General features: G+C 37.1%; 1 protein-coding gene across 2 annotated transcripts; it reads left to right on the forward strand.

Moving 5' to 3' along the window:
* Positions 1 to 11: 11 nt before the first annotated feature.
* Positions 12 to 23397, forward strand: dennd2c (DENN/MADD domain containing 2C). Of its 2 annotated transcripts, none has more exons than XM_056259758.1 (19): positions 12 to 406; positions 2434 to 3484; positions 7232 to 7356; positions 8812 to 8924; positions 9388 to 9555; positions 12208 to 12280; positions 12365 to 12409; positions 12532 to 12719; positions 13035 to 13144; positions 13228 to 13297; positions 14402 to 14479; positions 14583 to 14723; positions 15686 to 15834; positions 15935 to 16112; positions 17323 to 17364; positions 20875 to 20983; positions 22254 to 22496; positions 22590 to 22676; positions 22775 to 23397. In XM_056259758.1, the coding sequence occupies exons 2-19, from the start codon at positions 2610 to 2612 to the stop codon at positions 22804 to 22806; spliced, it is 2826 nt and encodes a 941-aa protein (XP_056115733.1). In that variant the 5' UTR covers positions 12 to 406; positions 2434 to 2609; the 3' UTR covers positions 22807 to 23397. The 2 variants fall into 2 exon arrangements, with proteins under 2 accessions (XP_056115733.1, XP_056115735.1); XM_056259760.1 differs by having other exon boundaries at positions 12 to 402.
* The last annotated feature ends 1190 nt before the right edge of the window (positions 23398 to 24587 follow it).

The raw sequence follows: 24587 nt of genomic DNA on the forward strand, positions 1-24587 counted from the left end.
TGCAGCATCAGTTCGTAGCTGATTCATCCACTCAGAGGAACCGAAGCTCAGAGGGGGAACTGACAGCACAGGAGGAGCAAGATTACACGAACACACGTCCATCCACTCTTTAAGAAACTCCGATAACAGTTTCTATCGGGAATATAAACAACACCAGGCATTACATTGTTGCCAGGAATTATCTGTTACTTTGTGACCCGTTGTTTACTCGCTGTGAAAGTGAATGGATACAAAGTTTTTCTCGAGTAAGTTTTTAGCCGACTGGCTAACCAGCCGTGAAATATGAAGACTTCGGCTCCACAACAGAGTTACAGACTCATTATTTACTCGAAATGAGCTCTCATGAGAACAATTATTTCGCTTTATTTCAGTCGAACACATGTGTTGTAAGGACAAGTTTGCGTAAGTAAGTTAATGTTTCTTCATAACAAAAGATCTGAACTGGCTGACAAGAAAGAGCTCTGGGTCGCTGAATTTTATTTAGGCTATTTGTTTTATTAGATTAAATTTAAAACAATTTTAAAAAAGTATTTATTGTTTTTATTTTAATTTATTTTATTTTAAACTTTCATTAATATATTTTATTTTACTTTATTATTTTCTTGTATTTTTATATTTTATTTTTTTCGTACCTGATTTTAGAGCCTTTAATAATTAACTCTCTTTTTTTCTTCCTTTTTTAATTGATTATTTAAATGTACTTAGACACCTTTTATTTACATTTATGCCGAAGTCTACCTTTCACGTAAATATGCAAATCAAAAATTAATTTATTCATGTTGGACAAAGTCGAAATCTTCTGCTTTTCTCTTTTAGCTAAGGTGAAAATATCTATAGTATTGACATCATAGTTTAGTTATTTATTAACTTCTATAACTCAATGAGATGGGCAGTATTTGACAGAATGTTTTGTCTTATAGACATGATTATGTTTAGTTTTGACAGTGAACTCACTCACTTTCTCACCCTCTTAATCAACCCCACCCAGAAGCATGTCCCCTCATGCACAAGCACCTGGGGTGGTTGGATCACCTGTCAAAAGTAATATTATAGTTTATTTATGTCTTGATTGCCTACCATTTGAGGGCTGGGGTAATACTAGTGTCTGGTTGATGTTGGTATTGTAGGGGTGTTTTGTGTATGTCTGCGGTTGTTGATGACTCTTTTGATCACCAAACCCCAAATGCGGAGCTTCGTTGGCGTGCGGTGGTATATCTGGAAGCAGGTGGCTTGGAAAACAAGAGACAGAGGATTTATTCTGCCTCTCAGGTTGTGGGTTTGGTGCTGGGAATGTCATGAGAAGTTCCTCCTCACATGCAGCCGGGAAGTTTTAAGTCAGGATGATTGGAGACTCCGCAAATTGTAATTAACCGTTAATCTAGCCCGTCCAAACCTACACAGACCATCTGCAACATTTCAGACTATACGTCTGTGAACATTGCCGGGTTATGTTTCATACCAGACCTCTTGAGTCACAAAAAAATTGCATGGAAATACTACACCATATTAAATTTGTAAAACCATCGTTATGGACATTCTGCTGATCCTATCTTCCTGTGAATCAGGAAACACGGGCCTTCCTGCACACGCTCGCAGACACAAGTGGGTCAGTAGATGTGATGATCCTGTAAGGGGGATGGGATCTGGCTCGAATCATGGAGAGATTCCAGTTCGTACGTTAGATGTAGGTCATCCAGAACAAAGGCATAATTTTTGGGCCCGGCTGATCAAATGTGGTCAATATACCAAATTATTATGTCGTTCAATCCCAGTGCCAAGGAATTTCAGCATGTCCTCACTCTCAGCGTAATGTGCAACGTGTCCAAAACACTTTGGCCGCAGATGAGGGCTTGTGTTAAAGCTGCCAGATCCATCCCGGCTACAGTAGATGCAGGAAAGAGGAATTTCAAGTGGCCTCTTTTTATTGTCAACTTGGTGCATAGACACCAGCGAGCGTTTATTAACGTGCATGAAATTGTGCATATTTTCCTCATTGATGTGTTGACCACTCGTTCTTATACCACAAAGAAGGCCCTTCTATTATGTGCACATGGATGTGGAAATACTTGGAATGCCTGTCCTTTTCGTGCCATGGCTGAAAGAAGCTTTTGGAGAGGAGTGAAATTGAATTGCATTATGCTCAAGTGTGTTAATGCATGGCAGTGCTTTGGACGGGCCCAGCTGGAGAGGGTGGGAGTGGGGGTGGTGGGTGTTCCTGGGGATAGAGGCCTCTACAATGCTTTGTCTTCTCCCATGTTCCTGTCGTTGTCAGTCTCCTCTTTGTTAGGGTTTTTATTTTTGGTTTCAGTGCTGACCTTGACAGTGACTATCTTTGGTTTCCTGCATTTATGCAGCATGCAGAGACCTTCACCTTTTGTGTTTGCAAAATGTGCTTGTCAGTTGAACCCACTTGTGTTTTTTCCCCCTTTGCAGTCTCTTAAGTGAAGGAAGAATGGCAGAGGAACTGAAGACATAGCTGTCCTACAGGAAAGAGGTTCTTCTGTGAACTTTTCTTAACTTATTTGCACCGCAAAGGAAGGGGTTCTTCCTTGATAGGCTTGCTGTTGCAATGCCAGACGGCCCTGCATTGTGACGGCATCCTCGTCGTCATGCTGGCTCCTAGAGTGGACCATAGAAAAAGAGGGGAGAATGTCACCACAGGAGGACCAGGAGGGAAGACTGCGACAACAGCAGCATGGCCACTCTCGCGAGAGCCGGGCGTCAACATCAAGCAGAAAATCTCCCAATGGGAGGGACTCAGCCAGCAGGAGGACGTCCGGAGTGGAAAAGTTCAGACCCAGCGGACTTTTGCTTCTCGTAGGCTTTCAGGGGACCTTCTTGGAAATGGACTTGACTGCAATGAAGGAGGTCGTAACAAAGTGACTGTATCAAAAAGCCTGGGTTTGGATTTCAGAGAAAACCATATGACTTTAAGACCGGTTACAGGTGAAATCAAGTCAGATTTCCCAAGAAATCACACGCATTCGGATAAATTTGTAACATCAACTCCTGCAACTAAGTCTTTAAGCACTGTTACCCAAGTCCAAGTGACTAAACTGAATGTTAAAAGCAGTAATTTTAAGTCAAAACATTTCCCAGATGCCGAAATTACATCTCTACCTCAGTGTGTAGATGATCCAGAGGCGTTGCTGCCTCCAGGGAACTTTTACACCTCCAGGGGTTTCTGGAAACAACTGGAGGGAGATGAATCTTTCTGGGAGAGAGAGAAAGATTCCTCAATGGTGACTAAGTGTCTTGGTGAAATTGGACCTTCTTCTCCTCCACCTAAACCACAGCGCACATTCCAATACAAGGGTGCGAGCAGTCCGCCCGGCCAACGGATTCAATTGGAGAACCAGATTCCATCAGTCGGCAAATCTGTTCAAGTCCGGAAGCATGACATCGTTTTAAAGCCACCCAGCTGTCCACCTCCTCCTTGTCCAGTCAACACTTTCAATGGGTTTTCCAGAAACGGAAAGAACAGGTGAATATTTTTCCCGCAGTGCGGATCACATTACACAGTTAATCCCAAACGAAATGAAGTTTTTTATGTGCAGCACCCAACAATTGAAAGTACTTTAAACTCAATTTCTTATTCATGAATATATCTTGTCAGATGTTGCATTTAATATATTTAGGTAATCACTTAGAAAAACATTACAATATTTAGAATATGTTCTAGCTTCTAACTGTGCGTTCACACCGGACGCGAATAGCGCGTCAAATTCGCGTCTACCGCGTCTAGTTTGACGCTTGACCACTTTGTGTTAATTCGCGTGTCAATGGCGAAATTGACGCGCGTAAAAACAAAAGTTTGAAGCGAAATTTACGCGCGTCAGAGGCGAAATCCGGAGGCGAAAGTTTCGAAACCCGTTGGCGGCCATCTTTTTAGATGTTTATCGAGCATTAGCATTAGCATTATTCGAGAGAGTCACCGCTCGTATATGCTCTGGAGAGCAGAAGCAGCTCCGTAGGGGACATCGTCGCTGTACTCGGGTCCACCAGAACCTCCGGAGGGTTTCAGGAGTTTCACAATTTGCTCCAGGAGCTAGGTTTGGTGGACCTAATGGTGAGGACGCTGATGAGGACAGCGTAGGCCGTATAAGCCCTCGGCCTCGAGTGGTCTAGCTATGCCTGTCGAGCCCGCGCTCTACAGCCCGGCGCGAGGTTCACCCTCGCCCGCATCCACCTAATCTGTCATTTATTTTTGTTTTGATAATAAATGAAGCCAGCCTCCAAAAGTGATTAATCTGTCCTGTGATTTTTCTCTCTCTCTCACACATCACTGTCCAGACACGAACTTATATGTTGGTTGTCTTTACATTATAATAATATTTCATATAATCTAGATATGGAATAAATAGCATTCAATGCAAAATGAATATGTCTCATATATTGAAATCAAGTTTTATGTGATAAAATATTTGCTTTGTTGTGCATTAGAACCACAGTCATATATTACAAAATAATTTATTGAAGCGTCCAGATACTTCACCACGTGACAGCAGCAAGCAGCTAGGCTCCTGATTGGTTAACGCGGCGCGAATTGACGCAGAAGTTCAGATTTTTCAACTCGGGCGGCAGACGCGAATTCGCGTCAAACGCGTGAATGCACAAATAGCACTAACTAAAATCATTCGCGTGTAACGCGCTTAACGCGCCAGACGCTCAATTCGCGCCATTCGCGCGAACTTGACGCGCGAATGAGGCGTATTCGCGTCTACCGCGCCGCGCTCTACGCCTCATTCGCGCCGCAGGAATTTTTTACGCGCGTAACGCGTCTTTGCATTGACTTAACATTGAAATCACTCGCGCCTGACGCGCTATTCGCGTCCGGTGTGAACGCACCATAACAGTTTTTTTCATTGATGCTTTTATTGTTTTGTTTTTTTGGAAGGTTACTTGCAGGCATGTATACAACAAAGTAATAATAGAGGTTACAAGTTCCTAGTCACAGTTCCTTGCATAGTACGTAAAGTATAAAGAAGAGGGAGGGAGGGTGACAAAAATGAAATACAGAAAAAGTATAAGATCAAAATCATTGTTATGTACATCCAGAACTCATCCCAAAGTCTCTAACACCATTTATTCTAACTGAGCATAGATTCATATGATGCAGTTTCCACTATTGCAGTGGCGCCCCACTCTTTCAATTCTAATTCCAAACAAAGTCTAATTGAATAATCATTGAGTTTTGGTTTTGGTGTTCGGACAGAAGTATTTTAATTTTCGCTGTCATACCATCCAATGATTCATTAAATAATTGGGTTAATAAAAAGTCAAAAGCCAGAAACTAGATGATTGAACAACCCCCTTATGTAATTATATAGTACAAAACAGGTCGATAACCCTTTATAAATAGCGTTTGGTTGGTTATCAAAACCTGTTAAACCTGGTCGCAAATGATATATCCTAACGAACAATAGGTGTTGGCCCAAAGGTTCTCATACTGACATGCCTCAGCTTGATTGATAGTTCAAATCACGTGGAATGTTGAGAGAGGTGTGCTGTTTCTTTTCTAAGTAATCAGATTTAAAAAATCACATAGATTTACATTGAAGGTCCCGAGCCAAAATACCATAGAGACTTGAAGCGACAGTTCAGGTGTGTAAATTATGACAGAATAGTAATTTTTGGGTGAAGTAAGAGGACTTGGGACACAAAGCAACCACATAGCAACATGCTAAAAACCACCAAAGTCCCTTTCAAGAAAATATTTGCAAGGCCTCTACGCAGCTATTTCGGTCATCTGTTTGAATGGGGAAATCCTAAAATCTCAAAAACCGCTTGCAATACTCACATTTAAATAACTGACATTAAAATCTGACATGAACTGTCATATAAATGTTGTTTCTTACGCTCAAATAGCATTAAACAATCTATTTCTGGCTGGACCAGCCAATGCGCATGTGCAGTCCAAAGCGTGAGTCTCAGAACACTGGCTGTTTATATTGCAATCTGAAGGCAGCTGCAGTGATGCAGTACATTTACCGACTGGCTCTTTTATTTAGATGGTGGACTTACTCTACCTTATTGCCCATTACACTTTCTCCCATTCATAGTAATATGAGTGCACCATCTTGATAAATATAAAGTCTTTTGCTGCATCCCAATTCACCTACTTATACTATGCCTTAAAAATATGAACTGTTTTTGTGAAGAAAAAGTTCATACTTTTAAGTCTAGGCAAGCTTTGGGACAAACTACTGCGTCATCATGGCGTCTTTCATTGACAGCACTGTTGCTTAGTTACATCCATTCTGTCACCATTTAAACTGTCCTGTTAATCATCTCGTCACAGTTAAAATTCCTCCACATTCAATTTCATTTCATTTCCTACCTTTGCGAAGTGAAATACAGAAAAGTTATTACAAAAGTTCACAATGCTGTTGCAGATGAAATATAATGTGGATAACATTAAATAAATATATTTTCCTCCAATTAGATACTGATTATTAATCACTCAAACCCCTTTATCTAATCCTCTTTACATAACCATCTGACTCGCACATCCACCATGTTTGTAGTTTTTTAACACTTTTTAAATTTAATCGAATCTAACCGGAAAAAGTAGACCATCTGGGTATCTTTGGAATACTCATTTCAACATATTACGATTTGGAACACACTTATTTTAATTTTGAATACTATTTAGAACAGATAGAATGCGAATTGGGACACAGCATTTGAAACCATTTAGAACACATTAGCAATTGCATAGCAATGACATGGTAACCACTTACAACCCTCTAGAATTATTCATGTGTAAACACTGCATAATTCTACTTCTTGTAATTGTTTATTTCATACTTTGAGTTGGATAGCTTTGTGTCAGAGGACAGTGAGGAGAGTTTAACTGTGAGTGGGTGATAATTTAGCTGTCTGGCCTCGTCCCCAGCTGTGATGTCAGCTGTACTTTGGCAGAATCGCAGCCCATTGTCCACATTTGGCCTACTTCTGTTTCAGCAAAGACTGCAGTGGTCACGCAAGGGCTTTCTGAACACTCCTATGGTCACACTGTTGTGTTTACTCCTTCCTCTAATTGTTTTTATGCTTGATCATTTGAAACCCGGAGTCTGTTCAAGCCATAATCTATATCATGTCTACTTTAACTGATATGCATTCTAGTGCATTTCTTTTTGGATTAATGATTACCCTTTATGACAGACCCAAAACCTGTTGTTAGATTACAATACAGGGACTGTTCCTATCTTGATCCTCTTCTCCACAGAAAGTCGTTTGAGTTTGAAGATGTGGTACGGCTGTCAGCCCAACAGGCCTCTAGAGTGAAGGAGGGCCGCCGTTCGGGTCTTTTCCACGCCCTGTCTGAGGACAGCATCTATGAGGACATCATCTGTGAGTGATTCTGAGAATCCCAAGACACATGTCATTGATCAGATATTACTGTGAAGTACGATAAAAAATATGTCTGCATGAAATGAAAATCTTATCTTGATAAAGATTTTTTCTCATACACTATTGGAAAGTTTGGGGTCTTTGGGGATTTTTTTTCTTTTGAAAGAAATTAACTTGCATCACAGGAATTTTTATTTAATTTTTTTAATAATTTTTCAATATATTACTGTTGTTACTGTATTTTTGATTAAATAAATGCAGTATTGTTGAGCATAAAATACTTCTTTCAGTTTAAAAAAAAAAAAAACTTACTGACCCCAAACTATAATATGGTAGTGATATTGGTAATGTTCTATTTTTAGTGGTGAAAACCCTCTCAAAACTGTTGCAGCTTAAATTAATTTCATTGAAAGCATCGCCACTACAGCCATACACAGTCAGTGGTCTTTTGCATCCCAGACAGCTGCATTAGACCATTCAGTTGTCTTTGACAGCAAGAAGGCATCTTATGTATTGTAAACACCCCCAAAGAAACAAGCCTAATTATAGAGCTTCTTAAGACAGACAACCCACCGACTAGTTGATTTTAAAAACATGTTTGGCACATTCCTAATTGTATTGGAGCCAGCAAAGAGAACACAAAATGTTTTTTGTGCATTTTTTAAAATTATAATAGTGGTGTCTTTGGTTACACTTTATTTCGATGGTCTACTTTAGACACTGTCCTAACTATAAGTAACTTTGCAACTACATGTCAGCTAACTCTCATTAGTGTATAAGTAGACTGTAGTAGCCTGTTAGTAGACTGTTAGGTTAGGGTTCGGGTAAGTTGACATGTAGTTGTAAAGTTACTTATAGTCAATAGAATGTATGTTGGGGGAGCATCTATGGAGCTAGAATTCTGTCTTTATTACATGCGAGAAAATAAATGATCTGAGAGAAAAAAAAGTTTGAGAGAAAAAGTTATCACACTGATAGCAAAAAAGCATTTCATGAGAGAAAAAAGAATATTTGAGAGAAAAAGTTTTCATACCAATAGCAAAAAATAATATTTGAGACAAAAAAAAGTTTTGAGAGAAAGTATTTTCTCATACAACATAAAAAAATATAAATTTGAAATTTTTAAAATTATTCCTGAGAAAAAAATCTCTCAAAATACTTTGAAAAAAAAAAACCCTCAAATATATATATTTTTTTGCTATCAGTGTGAAAATATTTTCTCTCAAACTTTTTTTTCCTCTCAGATCATTTATTTTCTTGCATATAAAGACACAATTCTAGCTCCATAAGCATCAAAATAAAGTTTCAGCAGATATTAAGCATACAGTCTACTAATACTCTAATGACTGCTAGTTGACATGTAGTTACAAAGTTACTTATAGTTAGTAGAATCAATGTCTAAAGTAGACCATTAAAATAAAGTGTTACTGTGTTGTTTCAACCAATCTTTTACAGCGGATATGCCAAAAGTGAACCCATATGAAGACATCAAGCTTTCTTCCACGTGTTTACCTATAAGACGGCCACGAAACTACACAGTTGGACATAGAGAGAGCCCACACCTCAAGGTGACTGTCATTTTAAATGCAGAATTTTTTTTTATCAGTTTCCACAAAGAAATGTTTAGCTGCAAATCCGCATATTAGAATGATTTCTGAAGAATCATGTGACACTGAAGACTGTAGTGATGTCGAAAAACTAGTTTTGCATCACAGTAATAAATTAGATTAAAAAAAATATTCAAATAGACCAACATTCTTTTTAAATTGTAAAAATATTTCACAATATTCCTTTTTTAATGTATTTTTCATCAAATAAATACAGCCTTGGTGGGCATAAAATAGCTAATAGACAGACTGAAAGCTGGCTATAAATTTAAATGGAAAACCCCTATTCCCTATTTTTAACCTTGCTGGCATTTATTCCCACTATTTATTTCAATAATAATAAGAAATTTTACATAAAGGCCACTGGCTAATTGTGTAACTAAACTTTCTGTTTTCTAATCCACTGTCTGTTACCTTTATGCAGCTCTCACCGAAGCCCTTCACACTATTACCTAATGGCGACATGCTGCATAAAATGGGACGGGAACGCAAAGAATCCATTACGTCACCTACACGTACCTTCACTACAAACACTCCTAAATCACCAGCAGCCAAACCTGCTACTGCATACAAGACAAACCAACAACCCCCGGTAAACCCACACGCACAAACACGTGCCTCAGACGTCATTAAACATTGCGCAATATGTGCCTGCCATCACCTGTTTCTCTGATTGTATGCATGTGAACTTTAACCACACTTTTACATGACATAATCAATTCTTTAGCAGGAGCTGCACCCAAACTCTAATTATTTGATACATAAACCACATTTCTCTAGCCTGTTTTGTCCCAAATCTCAAAATAAAAAATAGCTGTGAATATAAGAAGAAAGAACCAGACATGAAACGTGTATGAAAAACAGTCTAGATAGAAATGTCAGCTTTGGTGCTTGAAGGAAGAAGAGGGAAAGAGAGGGAGGAAGTGGTAAGGAGATGGATGGATGGTGGCAGGAAATGCTTCCTTTTGGAGCGCGAGAGGTTGAAGATTATCATGAAGTGCCTGTGCATCATACTGGACGCTGCTGAGTAATCAGCTATATTCAGCTTTGTGCTAGTATGATCCATATTGTTATTTTGGAAAGGCCAAATTCAGATAGTTTTGCTGAGGAGCTGTGGGGTAAATGGTCTTTTTGTTTTACAAAGAGATGTTAATTGAGGCATATTTTTCATTCACTTAAACATTCTTTACTGATTTATTTACTTTTAATACTTTCTCACCCTTTGTTGACATTTGATGTTTGTTTGGTATACTTTTCTTCTAACTTATAATTGGCGACATTTGTATTTGTAATTGTCACATGCGTCACTTAAATAAAATAAAAAGTCCTACTTTGACTGGTTGTTGTTAACAACCTTGAAATTAGACTGTATCCTGTGATCATGGTGATTCATTTCTTTGAACTGAAACCGTAAAGCTTCATGAACCCTCTCTTTTTTTCTTTCTGTGATGAATCAAAGTCATAACTTTTTCAGTTCTGTGCTCAAATACATGATCGTATTGTTCACTGTTTATTCTTGCATTCTGCTACCTAGCAACCTAGAATCATCCTTCCGTGACTCTATTCGAAACTCATGTGGACGTCAAAGCAACACATGACGCTTGCTTTGAGTGGTGCTTAAAGAGATAGTTCACCCAAAAATGAAAACTCTGTCATTAATGTCATTCCAAACCTGTACGACTTTTTCATCTTCGGAACATAAATGAAGATCTTTTTTGATGAAATCTGAGAGATTTCTATCCCTCCATTGACAGCTACGCAACTTTTGACGCTTCAAAAAGTTCATAAAGATAAAACTTATCCATATGAATTGAGCGGTTTAGTCCAAATTTTCTGAAGAGACTCGATCACTTTATACGATGAAGAGATTGAATTTAGACTTTATTTATCAGCGAACACATCAGATCTGGTAAACTGAAGCTCAAGCATGTTCGCTTGACGTGCGAGAACCAATGAGGTTCATTCTCGTGTTACGCAGCACGTTTGAACTTCAGCAAAGAGGTTTAGTTTATGATCAATGTTTATATGTGAATAAAAGCCTAAATCAAATCTGGGCATCATATAAAGCTATCGAGTCTCTGCAGAAAATTTGGACTAAAGCGCTCAATTCATATGGATGAGTTTTATGATCTCTTTATGAACTTTTTGAAGGTAGTTGCGTAGGCTGTCTTTGGAGGGACAGAAAGCTCTCAGATTTCATCAAGTCCTTACGGGTTTGGAACGACATGAGGGTGAGTAATTAATGACAGAATTTTCTATTCTATCTAATTTTCTAGAACTATCCCTTTAAAAGGCCTTTACCATCTCCACACATGGAGAGCATTATGTTTTTATCTGGGGGGGAAGTACCACCACACTGTTTCCGCTCATCATGTGCAAATGCCACCACCATGTGCTGTCTCACTGCTCTCACTGTGTGATGTGGGCAGACCGCTGTGGTCTCCATGACTATGAATCATAATTAGCATGTCATGTTCTGCTGACCAAAAGAGACTAACATGTCTGACATACACATGTAGACGCAGGTCATTGTGACGCATCTAGTCACATGATAATGTTTAAGCATCTTAGTTATACTTTTGTATATTGTTTGCATGCGTTTCGGATTTTAAACATTCGTTTGCAGGGATTCCATTGTAATATGTAAATGTTTTTTATGCACACTACTGTTCAAAAGTTTGGGACTTTTATTTATATTTTTGGGAAATTTATAATGTTGCAAAAGATTTCAATTTCAAATAAATGCTGTTCTATTTTAAGAAATTAATCATTTTATTCAACCAAGATGCATTAAATTGGACAAAAGTGATAGTAAATACATTTATAATGTTACAAAATATTTCACTTTGTTCATCAAAGAATCCTGAAAAAAAAGTATCTTGGTTTCCACATATGTTCAAATATTAAGCAGCACAACTGTTTTTAACATTAATAATAATAATAATAATTATTAGGATTATTTTTTGAAGGATCATGTGACCCTGAAAACTGGAGCCATCACAGGAATAAAGGATGAATATATTAAAATAGAGAATAGTTATTTTAAATTGTAACAATATTTCACAATATTTCTGTTTTTACTGTATTTTTAATCAAATAAATGCAGTTTAGGTGTGCATAAGAGGCTTCTTTCCAAATTTGACCCCAAACCTTTGAACTGTAGTGTACAAACTAAAGTTGTATTTAACCTGCAATAGTGTGAACAAAATCCTGAGGGATTATTATTTGTGTGTTTCTCATGTAGCTCGTAAACAGGATCCAGGAGATTTTTGAAGCCAAAAGAGGAAGGAAACGAGTATGGGTGACGGCAACCAGAGGTGAGAAAGGATGCACATTTCATATTTACCTGGTTTACCAAGAGAAAAAGTGTAATCAACCTGTTAATGTATGTTTTATGGCAGATGAATTGAGTGGAACAGAGAGTGACCCTGAGGAGAGCTCTAAAGGTCAGTGTCTCCCTCAGGCCTCGGCACAGGGAACTCTTGTTTATTCAACTTTAACTTGTATGTCAAACCAGTAAAGCAGTTTTTATAAACCCATCAATGCTGTTTACATTTTTTTCTTGTAGATCGCTCCCAGCGCACAGTGTATGTTCAATCAACCTTAAAAAGGCGTCCGGGTTACCGCACTTTAGAGAGGGACTTGATCCAGCTTCAACAGCAGCAACTTTTTCAGCAATTTGTTGTGGTGTCACTTAGAAAAGGTTCCCCTGGAAACACGTACATCCCTGAGATTACACAACAGTTCCCTACGAAGGTAAAGAGACCTTTTTAAATAATATATTTTTTAAATACTATATATGCCTTTTTATATTTATATATTACAATTAAAATGTATTTTATATAAAATAATATATATTCGAATATTTTTTTTATATTTATAATTTTAAAATAAATGTTAATTATAATATATAATTATATATATATATATATATAGTATATGTATTTATTCAATGTATAAAAAATGCTTAATTAAAAAAAATATATATCAATTGTATAATGTATACAAATGCAATTATTAAATATTTGATTTATATAAAATATAATTTTTCTGTCTTTATTTGGCATTTAGTTTGAGAAGTCTTCTCGTCTGTCTCGTGAGGCCGAAGATAGATTGAGGGCAATTCCCAAGTTTTGTTTTCCTGACTGTCATGACTGGTGTCCCTCTTCGGACCACACCAGGTAACATGCTGATATTAAACAGTTTTATGTTAGTTGGCTAACTAATTCACTCTTCTAAGATGATCTTTGATTATCACCCACAGTGAAACATTTTCTTTTGTCCTGACGGGGGAGGACGGGAGTCGTTTATTCGGATACTGCCGCAAAATCCTGGTTAGTTTGTAAATGTGGTCATATTAATTCAACAGAACAACATAATCTCACCTGGTCACCTTAATTCTTTTTCCAAACATGCGGATTCATCATGTCATTCCAAACCTCACATAAGGGGCTTTGGAACCTTTTCATAGTTCCTAGAACTAATGGCACTTTTTGGTGTGTTCGTACTGCAGGAACTGGGAACAAATTTAGCACTAGGAACGCGTTTTGGGGGAACTAAATTAGCTCCTACTTCTATGCCGCAAACTGTACATACTTCACGTTCTTGTGAAAATCTAGCATTCAATTGTCACAGTTGTAAACACAATGGCGTTGTTCTTCCATGAGGGGGTTTGGCGTCACGGCGTCTTTGTTTCCAGGCAGACCGTTAAAGTATGCAACCCACACGTCTCCTGGAAATCCTGTAAAATCAGATGACGACTTTGAAACTCCTGAAGTGTTTCCAGTTTTGTGTGCCATATGCATCAGACGTTCAGCCAACGGCCCGTGGGTGTGACATCTGAGGCTGAGAGTAGTCTCAGCACAATACGAACTACCAGTGACTTAAGTGTATGTTAATTGGTTGAACACATGCCATACGAAATACCATTTTTAAAAAGCTGTGCATACACACACAGTTTATTCCACGATGGACACAAACAAGACATAAACGTACAGAAAGCTTATGTTGACAGCATTTACCTGTTGCCTTTGTCTGCAGCATTGTTCTTTTTTCAGCCTTGATGAGATGTAGCACCGCAAGTTGTCGTAGGAGATTTAGTCTCTTAGCCCTCCTTTTTTGCTTTTTCCATCGCATTCAACATCGTTAGCATTGTTGAATGCCACGCTTAACGTCACTGTCGACCAGTTCACGTCACTTCAGAGTTCCTACTGGTGTTGTGATTACAACTGGGAAAATGGCCTTAGGGGAACATTTAGTTCTCAGGGAACCATCCTATAACTAAGTTCCTGTAACTACCCGGTGTGAAAGCCCCTATAAATCATCATGGAGGTTTGGAACAACATGAAGGTGAATAAATAATATTCAGTGAGAGTATATTGTGTATTCTCAGTGGTAAATATGCACTAACCTTGACAATTGTCCTGTGTGTTCTGCAGCCCGGTGGGAAGGGGAAGAGACTGCCTGAAGTTCACTGCATCATCAGCAGACTGGGCTGCTTCAATCTGTTCTCAAAGGTCAGGGGCGTTTCTGAGACCAGATATGAATTTCCTGTTTGATCAGCGCTAAATTCTTTTAGATTGATGCTGAAATGTAACTGCCTAAAATGTTTGGGAGTAGATCTTGGAGGAGGTGGAGAGGAGGAGAGAGATTTCTCCTGCTTTGGTTCATCCTTTCATGCACAGTGTCATGGAAGCTCCCTTCCCCGCTCCTGGACGCACCATCACTGTCAAGAGCTTCCTGCCAGGCTCTGGCAATGAGGTACGGTATTGTTTAACTCTGCAAAGCATTTTAAATCTCATAGAATTGTATACGTTTAGTTTGATTTTTCTCTGAAACATTCTCAGAAAATATAGATTTTTAAAAACTTGCAAAATGTTTAGTTTGGTTATTTTTATTCCATAAAAGATGATTGTGATGATATTGACATTAGTACTAGTTATATATGACCTTTAGTTTTTTTGTAATTAATTAATTATACAAATTAAGAAATTAGTGTAACACCAGTTAAGAATTATCATTAAAAATTTGTTTTTATGATGGTTTCAGTAACATCTCAAACACATGCCACTGATCAGAATAAAATCAACAAATTATAACATTATTTTGTAAAAAAGAATATATATATATATATATTATATTATAAACATTTTTTTTTTAATCTTTCACATAAACATTAAACAATGTAACCAATGACGTTAAAATTAACTATAGCCATATGAACCATATGCACATTTAAATAAACCATATGCACTTTTAACTCTGAACTTTTGACCTTGGATGTACCGTTCTACAACTTTTTGTATTTTCAGAATACACATTTTTTAACATTAATTTTAACATCAATTTTAACATTAATACCAATGACAACAAATCAAGGAACAAGCATTCAAATATATACATTTGTGGTTGCGCATTTGTTATATTTTGTACTGACGCCTTACAATATTAAATCATTATTTTAATAAAATATAATCAACTCTGATAAATAATTATATAAATAATTTCTACAAATTCCAACAAGGGTTTTTAGGCACTTCAAAATGTTTTTTTGCCTCATAAAAAAATTACAAAACAATATAGAGTCAAGACTATTTCATATTATTATTGCCTTTTACATATAATTTCTTGCCTATTTGAAAGCTTTTTAATCACTCAAATGGCAAGGAACAGGTTTTTCACAATATTTTGTAGAATCACGCGTGTGTCTGTCGTATACGTAGGTTCTGACTCTGTGCAGGCCGGTGGACTCTCGTTTGGAGCACGTGGACTTTGAGAGTTTGCTGCAGTGTCTCAGTGTGACCAGACTCCTGCAGGTCTTCGCTTCTCTGCTGCTGGAGAGGAGGGTGATCTTCATCGCAGACAAACTCAGGTACAGACCGCTACCCATGCTGAGACCCAAATATACCATTCTGAATGCCAACTGGAATTAAATTTCGAACCTACCGGTAACTCTCTTTGTCTCTGGCCAGTGTCTTATCCCGATGTGCTCACTCTGCCTTGGCACTACTGTATCCCTTCACATGGCAGCACACGTTTGTACCAGTGCTCCCTGTCAGCATGCTGGACATATGCTGCTCTCCCACTCCTTTTGTAATGGGGGCGCTGTCTCCATCCCTGCCTCAGGTGCTGGATATGCCCATTGAGGAGGTCAGTTGCCATATTTAAAGGGATAATTCTGTCATCATTTACTCAGCCTCAAGTCATTCCAAACCTGTATGAATTTCTTTCTTCTGCTGAACACAGAAGAAGATATTTTGAAGAATGTCGGTAACCAAATAGTTGAAGGGCCCCATTGACTTGTAGTATGGAAAAAAGATACTATGGAAGTCAATGGGGCCCATCAACTGTTTGGTTACCGACATTCTTCAAAATATCTTCTTTTGTGTTTTAGCAGAAGACAGAAATTCATACAAGTTTGGAATGACTTGAGGGTGAGGGTGAGGTTGAGACTTGAGTTTTTTTGGCACCAACTTTTTTTAATTTTTAGTGATAATTTCAACTCTCTTTCTATGCTATATAGTAAAGATATTTATTTAAATTATCTGTTATAATTATCTACACTTTTGAACACTGAATAAGTGTTGATGTGCAAATATTGTTGATCATGTGTTCAGGGTTGACATCACAACCATTGATTTCTAGCCATTTTCTCATATTAGTTTCAGTAATCTGACTGGGTTATGAACTTTAGGGTGTTTTACTTCAGAAGAATAAAAACAATCCATTTTTACATGAACTTTCTTACTTGGACTCATCTGGCTTTTGGAACACAGACTGCCAGAAGGGGATTTTTTTAGGACGCTGTCATGGATCCCATATAAGATGCTTCTAAACAACAGTGGAGAGCTCTGAGATTTGATTATGACCACGGCCGGAGTTTAATTTAATAACTGTCATGCCTTGAATTGTTTCCATTGTTTAACAGCTTGAAATTCCCCATGCCGGCAATAAAGTACTATTTGGCAGAGGTATAAAGTATTAAATCATATCTATAAGATGCTCCAAGTTTTGTATACTCTTCGACTTGGTGACAAAGTAGTACTTGTTTAGCATTTAAGGTCCTAAAATATGTGTTCTAAATAAAAATCTTCATAACTCCAAAACATTTTAGTGAACACAAGATTGCATTTGTCTTGTTTTAAGAACCTGATGAACTTTAGAAAATTTTACAAGCTTGCCATCTGAGGTTCCTCTCTGGTCCATATAGTGACTTTTAATGTGATTGAATGCATTGGAGTTTTTTTGGATGCTTTCTGTTTTGAAAGAGCATCGTTTAACTTTGTACTAATGGGTTCTTGCATTCTGTTATCATTTTGACCTTCCATCCTTCTTTTTTCATTTTATCTCATTCTTTCAGGTGCTTATTGTGGATTTGGGTGCTGACAAGTTTGTCGTTCAGGTGTGTATGGAGGTTTTAGTTTTCTAATACTACAAGGGTGTGTCCTTTAGAAAGTGTGTTCGTGAGGGTTTGGCCTGAAACTCAAGTCAGGGCCTGAGTAGCTGAACCTCATTGACAGTCAAAGATATAAATGTGGTGGTTTTAAGTGATCTTTTTGGCCATATTTACACTGTTAACAAAATTACCTTTTTTCCCCTCATACACTACCATTCAAAAGTTTGGGGTTGATAAGATTTTTTAACAATGTTTTTTAAAGAAGTCCCTTTTGATAACCAAGGTTGCATTTATTTGATCAAAAATACAGTAATACTGTAATATTGTGAAATATCATTACATTTTAAAATAGCAAAGCTGAATTTTAAGCAGCCATTACTTCAGTCTTAAGTGAGCATGTTTACATGCACGTTCTTAACCCAATTAAGCTTAAAAAGCCGACAATACATGTGGTCATGTAAATACGTTAACCCATTTTCTTTTATCGGAGTAAGGTCATAAACGGCTTAAGCATAAACTATGGAAGTAAAATAATCCCAAATGTTTTTGAAACAAAAAGCCTGTTGAATTGTACTACTTGAAAAAAATATGCATTGCATTAACCCTGCTTGTATTTTAATGCATTGTATTTTTAGGGCTTGTATTTTTATAGGCTGAAATTTAGCATGGTTGAATATTTAAGCTGTGAATATTTCAAATCAAATCATTTCAAACACATTTTCATTAGTAAAATTTCAATAATCCAAATTCACCTTTCATATTTCACTTCCAAAATATTCAAACTGATTAAAAATACAACCTATAATATTCAACAGGCGGTTTTCGGTCCATTTTATTTCGCTTTGCAAATTCGCTTCCACAAATTCAGTGGTTCAAATTCGACAGTAAATTCAACGTTGACATCCAGGAGCTGCAGGAAAAGCAGTAGATTACCGAGGATAATCTCCATCTGCTGTTAGTCAACATCACCAGCAGGGGGTGCAAGCGCGTGTTGTTGAGAAGACCAGAGCAACAGTTACACTAGAGCAAGCCATTCATTCATAAAAACTCAGCATGCATTACGTTTTTTGTGACGATTATCTGGGTCAGTATATATGCGGAAAAGATGATATCTAAAGGCACAAAAGCTGTTTTTATGTTTCATTCATTGTTACTTTCCCTGTGTAGCCTTATGTTATCAGCTTTTTCTACAGTGAACGGGATTATAATCTGTTTCCCTCAATACATCATCATACTCAAAGATTCCCCGAATTCCGTCAGGATTTAAGCGCTTAACGTAGCTTAAGTACAGTGATATAAAACACAGTACAGTGATATAAAAGACCAAACTCGCACCTTATTTGGAAAGTATGTATTGTACATGTACTGCATTAGATTAAACTGGGAAGTAGCACTTTCATATTGTTGTTCTATATTGTTAGTTTAACTAGTCGCTTTGGATAAAAGTGCCAGCTAAAAGACTAAATGTAAAATTGGGTTGACATTCGCACATTTAGGGACCGTCTCTAAAGTAACAAGTCCTATAGGCCTAAACGTTTCTAACTTCAATAGCAAACTTCAATTTATTTGAAAAAATTGCGCATTATGCCTGAGCCTGACACCTACACGAACACTTTACAGTTGGTTTTATGACTGTAAGTTGTTCTTTTCAAATGGTATTTAAGTTAGAAACGTGTATACCAATGTCGTATGTAACTTTAGAGACGGTCCCTAAATGTGCGAATGTCCAATGTCAAACCAAATTTATGCCAGTATATCACTGGGAAACGCTCAGCATTAAACTTTGCGCGTCAAATTCATATTCTGAGTCCATCTGCTAGCCTGCGAGTTTGGTCTTTTATGTCCATTAAGCTACGTTAAGCGTTTTATATGTCCAGCAGGGGAATCCTGACATATTGAGGGAAACCAAACCCTAGTACTGCATGCAGCACATCGCTGCAATATAAGGTTAAGGCAACTAAACAACCAAGAGAAATATGTCAAATGTAACACTGGATCTGTGCATCGGGGGAATAACATTATCGTTCATGGTAGAGAAAGATGCATGTAGGCTACACAGGAAAAGTAATCGTGAACACACTGAATTTCACATAAAACAGACGTCATAAAATCACAAATACACTTACATTTTTGTAAATAAGTTTTCATGAATGAATGGCTTGCGCTAACTGTTGCTCTGGTCTTCGTCAACAACACGCGCTTGCACCCCCTGCTGGTGTGGTCGACTAACAGCAGATGGAGATTATGCTCGGTAATCTACTACTTTTCCTGCAGCTCCTGGATGTCAATGTTGAATTTACTGTCGAATTTGAACCACTGAATTTGTGGAAGCGAATTTGCAAAGCGAAATAAAATGGACCGAAAACCGCCTGTTGAATATTTTAGGTTGTATTTTTAATCAGTTTGAATATTTGGGAAATGAAATATGAAAGGTGAATATGGATTATTGAAATTTTACTAATGAAAATGTGTTTGAAATGATTTGATTTGAAATATTCACAAGTTAAATATTTAACCATGCTAAATTTCAGCCTATAAAAATGCAAGCCCTAAAAATACAATGCATTAATACAAGCAGGGTTAATGCAACGCATATTTTTTTCAAGTAGTACAATTCAACAGGCTTTTTGTTTCAAAAACATTTGGGATTATTTTACTTCCATAATAAACCGATCGACACAACTAGATTTTTGCACCTTATCCCGATTTCTCCCAGAAAGTGAACACATGAACCTGCTTTCTGTGGCCTTATTTACTTTTTTAAAAAGTTGTAGGGTTTATTTTGAGAAGTTTATCAAAAATGACTAGTAAATTTCACAAATAATAACAAAGAAATGGCAAGTAACACATTGAAATGAAATTCTGAAGTAGAAAGACTTGTAAAATGTACTTCAATAATCTTTTATTTAAAACTTAATGAAATGAAACATCTTTATTTTCAGTGTTGAAGTGCACATGTGTGATATGTGACAGGAAAGCATCCTGTGGATTTAAGCCCATCCAGACAGAGCAAGCATTTCACAGCAGGACAGAAAATATATAGCAAACTCTGACTCAAGAAATGAAGAAAACATTTCTTATTATTATCATCAATGTTGAAAACTGTTGTGCTGCTAAATATTTTTGTGGAAACTAATAATTATTTGTCAGTACTCTTTAATGAATAGAAAGTTTAAAAGTACAGCATTTATTTAAAATAGAAATATTTTTTAACATTATAAATGTCTTTTTACTGCCACTGCCATCAATTTAATGCTTCCTTGCTGAATAAATGTATTAATTTCTTTCAAAAAAATCCCATAATTTTAACGGCAGTGTACATCAGACACAGATCATAATGCAGTAATACTTGATTAATTATTATTCATATTTTTTGGCTTCTAATTCAGTTTCTAATTACTGACTAATTGTTTTGTGAAATCGTGGGCGACTCATCCATCCGGTCTCTATATCAATATTTGTTTCTTTCCTAAATTTTCTCTTACATTCATCTTTCTCTCCCATCTGTTGTCTTAGCTTGGAGATGAGGACTGTATCTTACCTAGAAAGCTGCAGGCAGCGCTTCAGGAGATACTGGAGAACAGGGAGGAGATACTAGAACAAAATACAAGGGACAGAAAAGGAGGTTAGACTCATCACACATGCCGTTATTCCCTTCACAGCCAAACCCAAAGTTCAGTTTTAAACTGGTTTCACTGTGTGATTGGAGGTTTGGTCTGTTGTCTTGTTGTGTCAAATGAGTTGTTAACATTTTGAAATCTATTGTCTGTACATTCATGATGTGATGAGTAACCAACCGTTAAACAAGGCCAGTGAGGTCAGGAACACGCCGACAAGTATCAGTTCAGATGTATGTTTTGTTAAGCTGGCCCAATGGTAAACGGTCACTTGCTGGTTATACTAAATATTAAAGGACCAATGCAATGGCTTGATGAGCACAGTTTCCTTTCCTGTGTTGACATATTTCCTCTTAAACCAGGAAGATTTAGGTCTCTTTTCGTTAAATAGGCAATCATTTTTGACATTCTCATTCTAGAGAGCATTTGATTGAAGAACATTTGAATATAAAACCAAAAACCAATATTTTATTATGTTTTCCTAGAAGGGGCATATAAATGGCCTTAAAGCTAATAGAGAGATGGGCTAAATGCCTCAAAAATCAGATTTTATGGGCTCTTTAAGTGTCTGTTTAAAGGCATTCAATTTGTAACTTTCTTTAGTGTGTAATGTTGCTGTTTTAGCATGAAAATCATCTGCAAAGTTACAAAACACAAAGTCACTCCAAAGGGAGTTATTATCTATATCCGTAAAAGGACTGTTTCTGAACTCTCTTAAACGCCTCGATTGTAGTCTTGAGTTTTCTTCTGGAAACGTACATGTCACAATATTTCTCATTTAAATAATTCCCATCCAAGACATAAGCAAAAAAGGCCTGGTTGAGTTGCTTTAGTAGCATGCTGAAACTCACAGTTATGGTAAGGGGTGTGACATTTCTGAAACACGCTGGAAGAGGTTGACCAATCACAACACACTGGTCCAGCCGAGCAATCAGAGTACATTGCACTTTACGGAAGGAAGTGCTTCATAGAGTCAAACAATGCGTTTCCCATTGTAGAATCATTGCTACTAATGGACTCTATGATAAACTTATCTCATGATGCTTTTTTAAAAGTGCAGTTCAGAGCATTACTGACAGACTGGGAAAAGAGGTGCTGCAACATTGTAAAATATGTGAAAATGAATGTGTTTTTTTTAAATATTCAAGCATGAAAACTTATTCTAGTAGAGCCCAAAAACAAAGCCTTTGAAAAAGGGCATAACAGATCCCCTTTAGTGTTTTTTTTTTTTACGCTGTGCATTATCAGTGTCACATTGCGGTTTTATTTTCCTAACAGAGAAGTCAGACCTGAGCACTTTGGTGTCAGAGGCGTTCGTGTGGTTCTTTGTTGAGCTGGTCGGACATTATTCTCTCAATATGAGCGACGTAGGACCCGGTGGGACCCGAGAGCTGCAGAGAGACGCTTTCAGGAAATCTCATCCTTCCCGAGGAGTGCGGCAGTTTCTTCAGCTCTTCATGGACACGCAGATGTTTGCTGGTTTCATTCATGACCGAGAGCTCAGAAAGGGAGGGGTTAAAGGTGAGAGAAGGAATATTCCTGGTTAAAGTTGTCATTTTTAGGATGACCTGTTCCTTTAAGTAATGAGAGGAAAATGTGGTTGTCGTTTAACAGGGTTGTTTGAAGTGAGAGCTGCAGATTATTTGGATTCATATCCTGAACCTGAACCCAGTGGAGTCAATAAATTTCTCAAGGGGCTTGGTAAATCTTTTTCTGCTTTTCCATTTGTCTTGAATAAAAAGATGAAGACAGACTTATTTTTTGTTTTGTTTTTTACTCACAAAAATGTTTGTTTGCAGGGAATAAAATGAAATTTCTGCAGAAGAAATAGAGAACGGTGTCAGACGCCAAGCATGAGCGGCCACGTTTTTTTTCTTCTTCTTCAAAAGCATGTGATGACTCAACCAGCATGTCAGTTCCTCTCCCGTAGCGAACACTCGAGGGTGGAGATGAGGTCAAGACTGCAATCAGCTTGTTCTGCCCTGAAAATTCTCCGGCTGCGATTTGCCGCCCTGTCACAAAAGAGGAAAAGACTGGAAATGAGTTTATAAGCACAAGGAACAAAGACAACTGAATTAGAACAAAGAGGAAAGGGAGGAGTCTCTCGTGTTATTGTCATTTTGATAGATAAGGAAAAAACTGACTATGAATGCATAATAACAAGGTTTGGGTTAATGTCCATTTCAGATGTCTTACATGATTTTGTCTTTAATGTATTTTTTATTAAGCCAGACAATAAGGTAAGATTAAGTTTTAACCTTAAACCTTTTCCAACTGGAAACTTAGTTTAAAAGAAAATATGATGAAGGATATTCCCCTTTAATAATTAATTTATGATTCTTCATATGTACAGAAATGTCAAACATTTATTTTTTTGACACATTTGCTTTTTGCGAAATATCAATGCAGATGTGTCATTTTATCAGAGGCTTTTACATTTTGTACAGTTTTTTTCATTGAGTTTTTTTCTTTTCTTTTGTAGACAAACTAAACTTTTTGTAACGTTTGAAAATAAAAACATCTTTTAGATGCAGAGGTGGGCAGGCAGTGTGAATCAAACAATGTGATCTTATTGGGGAAATTAGAAATTTGAATGAATGTCCAGCGAATGAGAAAATCAAGAATGCATTGGTTTAAAATATATATATAAACTTATAATGAAAGTGCAGTGTATTATTAAAACTAGCCGTTATGTGAATTTGGGGTGCTACAAACTAATAGTTTCAGCCATTTGTCTTTGACATTACATGACTGCATTTGTTAGTTTTGATTACTTTTCTATTATTGTTTATCCCTTTCATGCATAGAGGTTACTACAGTGGACAGCTATTCAAAAAGCAATTTCTTGCTTATGCATGGTTTTTGATTGCATAGTTGCACATCAACCCAAGTGTCAACCAAGACGGTAGACACTAGTAGTGCATCATCTTATACACTGCCATCAAGTGGCAAGCAGTTGTATGTGGATTTTTTTCTCCAAAACCAAGATGGCGCCCGAATATCCATCCATTCCTTCTATACTATGCTTCTATACTAGGAGACTCTTGCTGGTAAAAAAAAAAAGTATAACACAAAGTAACATCTCTAAGGAGTCATATCATGGTTAAATTTTCCAAGTATTCATTTTAGTATGGGATGAAATTCTGATTAATCATCTCTCCACTAAATTGGACATCATGCATCACTAGCTATAATTCAGCTACAATTCATACTGTTGTTCTTGGAAATTCTTCATCTGCAGTAACATTTTTGGTTGTAAATAAATGTATTGGTGTAATTAGAAGGTATTAAGCAGTTACATTAAACATTGCGTTTACTCATTACATCAAAAGTAGTCTGATTACGCAATGCATGCTAGTTGTAATGTGTTACTTTACTCGTTACATCAAAAAAGTAATTTGATTACGTAATGTAACCCCCCCTCCCCCAGTCTGAAACCAAATAGTTCAATCTAGATTTCTGTATGAGGTTTTCTCAGAGAGGAGAGCTATAGAAATTTGGCCATTTTTATCAATAAGAGAATTATCAGCTAGCTAAGTGCGGTAGAGGGGAGCGAGCGTTTTCTACAAGACTGAGTTGGGTTTCCACAGAGTTGTTCCTCCACCGGATCTT

This window comes from Rhinichthys klamathensis, unplaced genomic scaffold (assembly GCF_029890125.1).
Source record: "Rhinichthys klamathensis goyatoka isolate OS25496 unplaced genomic scaffold, OSU_Roscu_1.1 h1tg000169l_1, whole genome shotgun sequence".
Classification (NCBI taxonomy): Eukaryota; Metazoa; Chordata; class Actinopteri; order Cypriniformes; family Leuciscidae; genus Rhinichthys; species Rhinichthys klamathensis.

Excerpts from the sequence above, each read along its gene's own strand:
- dennd2c (XM_056259758.1), top strand. The coding sequence starts at position 2,610 with ATGCTGGCTCCTAGAGTGGACCATAGAAAAAGAGGGGAGAATGTCACC. Across the intron at positions 12,720-13,034 it reads CACAACAGTTCCCTACGAAG|TTTGAGAAGTCTTCTCGTCT; the intron begins GTAAAGAGACCT and ends TTTGGCATTTAG. Across the intron at positions 17,365-20,874 it reads CTGACAAGTTTGTCGTTCAG|CTTGGAGATGAGGACTGTAT; the intron begins GTGTGTATGGAG and ends CTGTTGTCTTAG.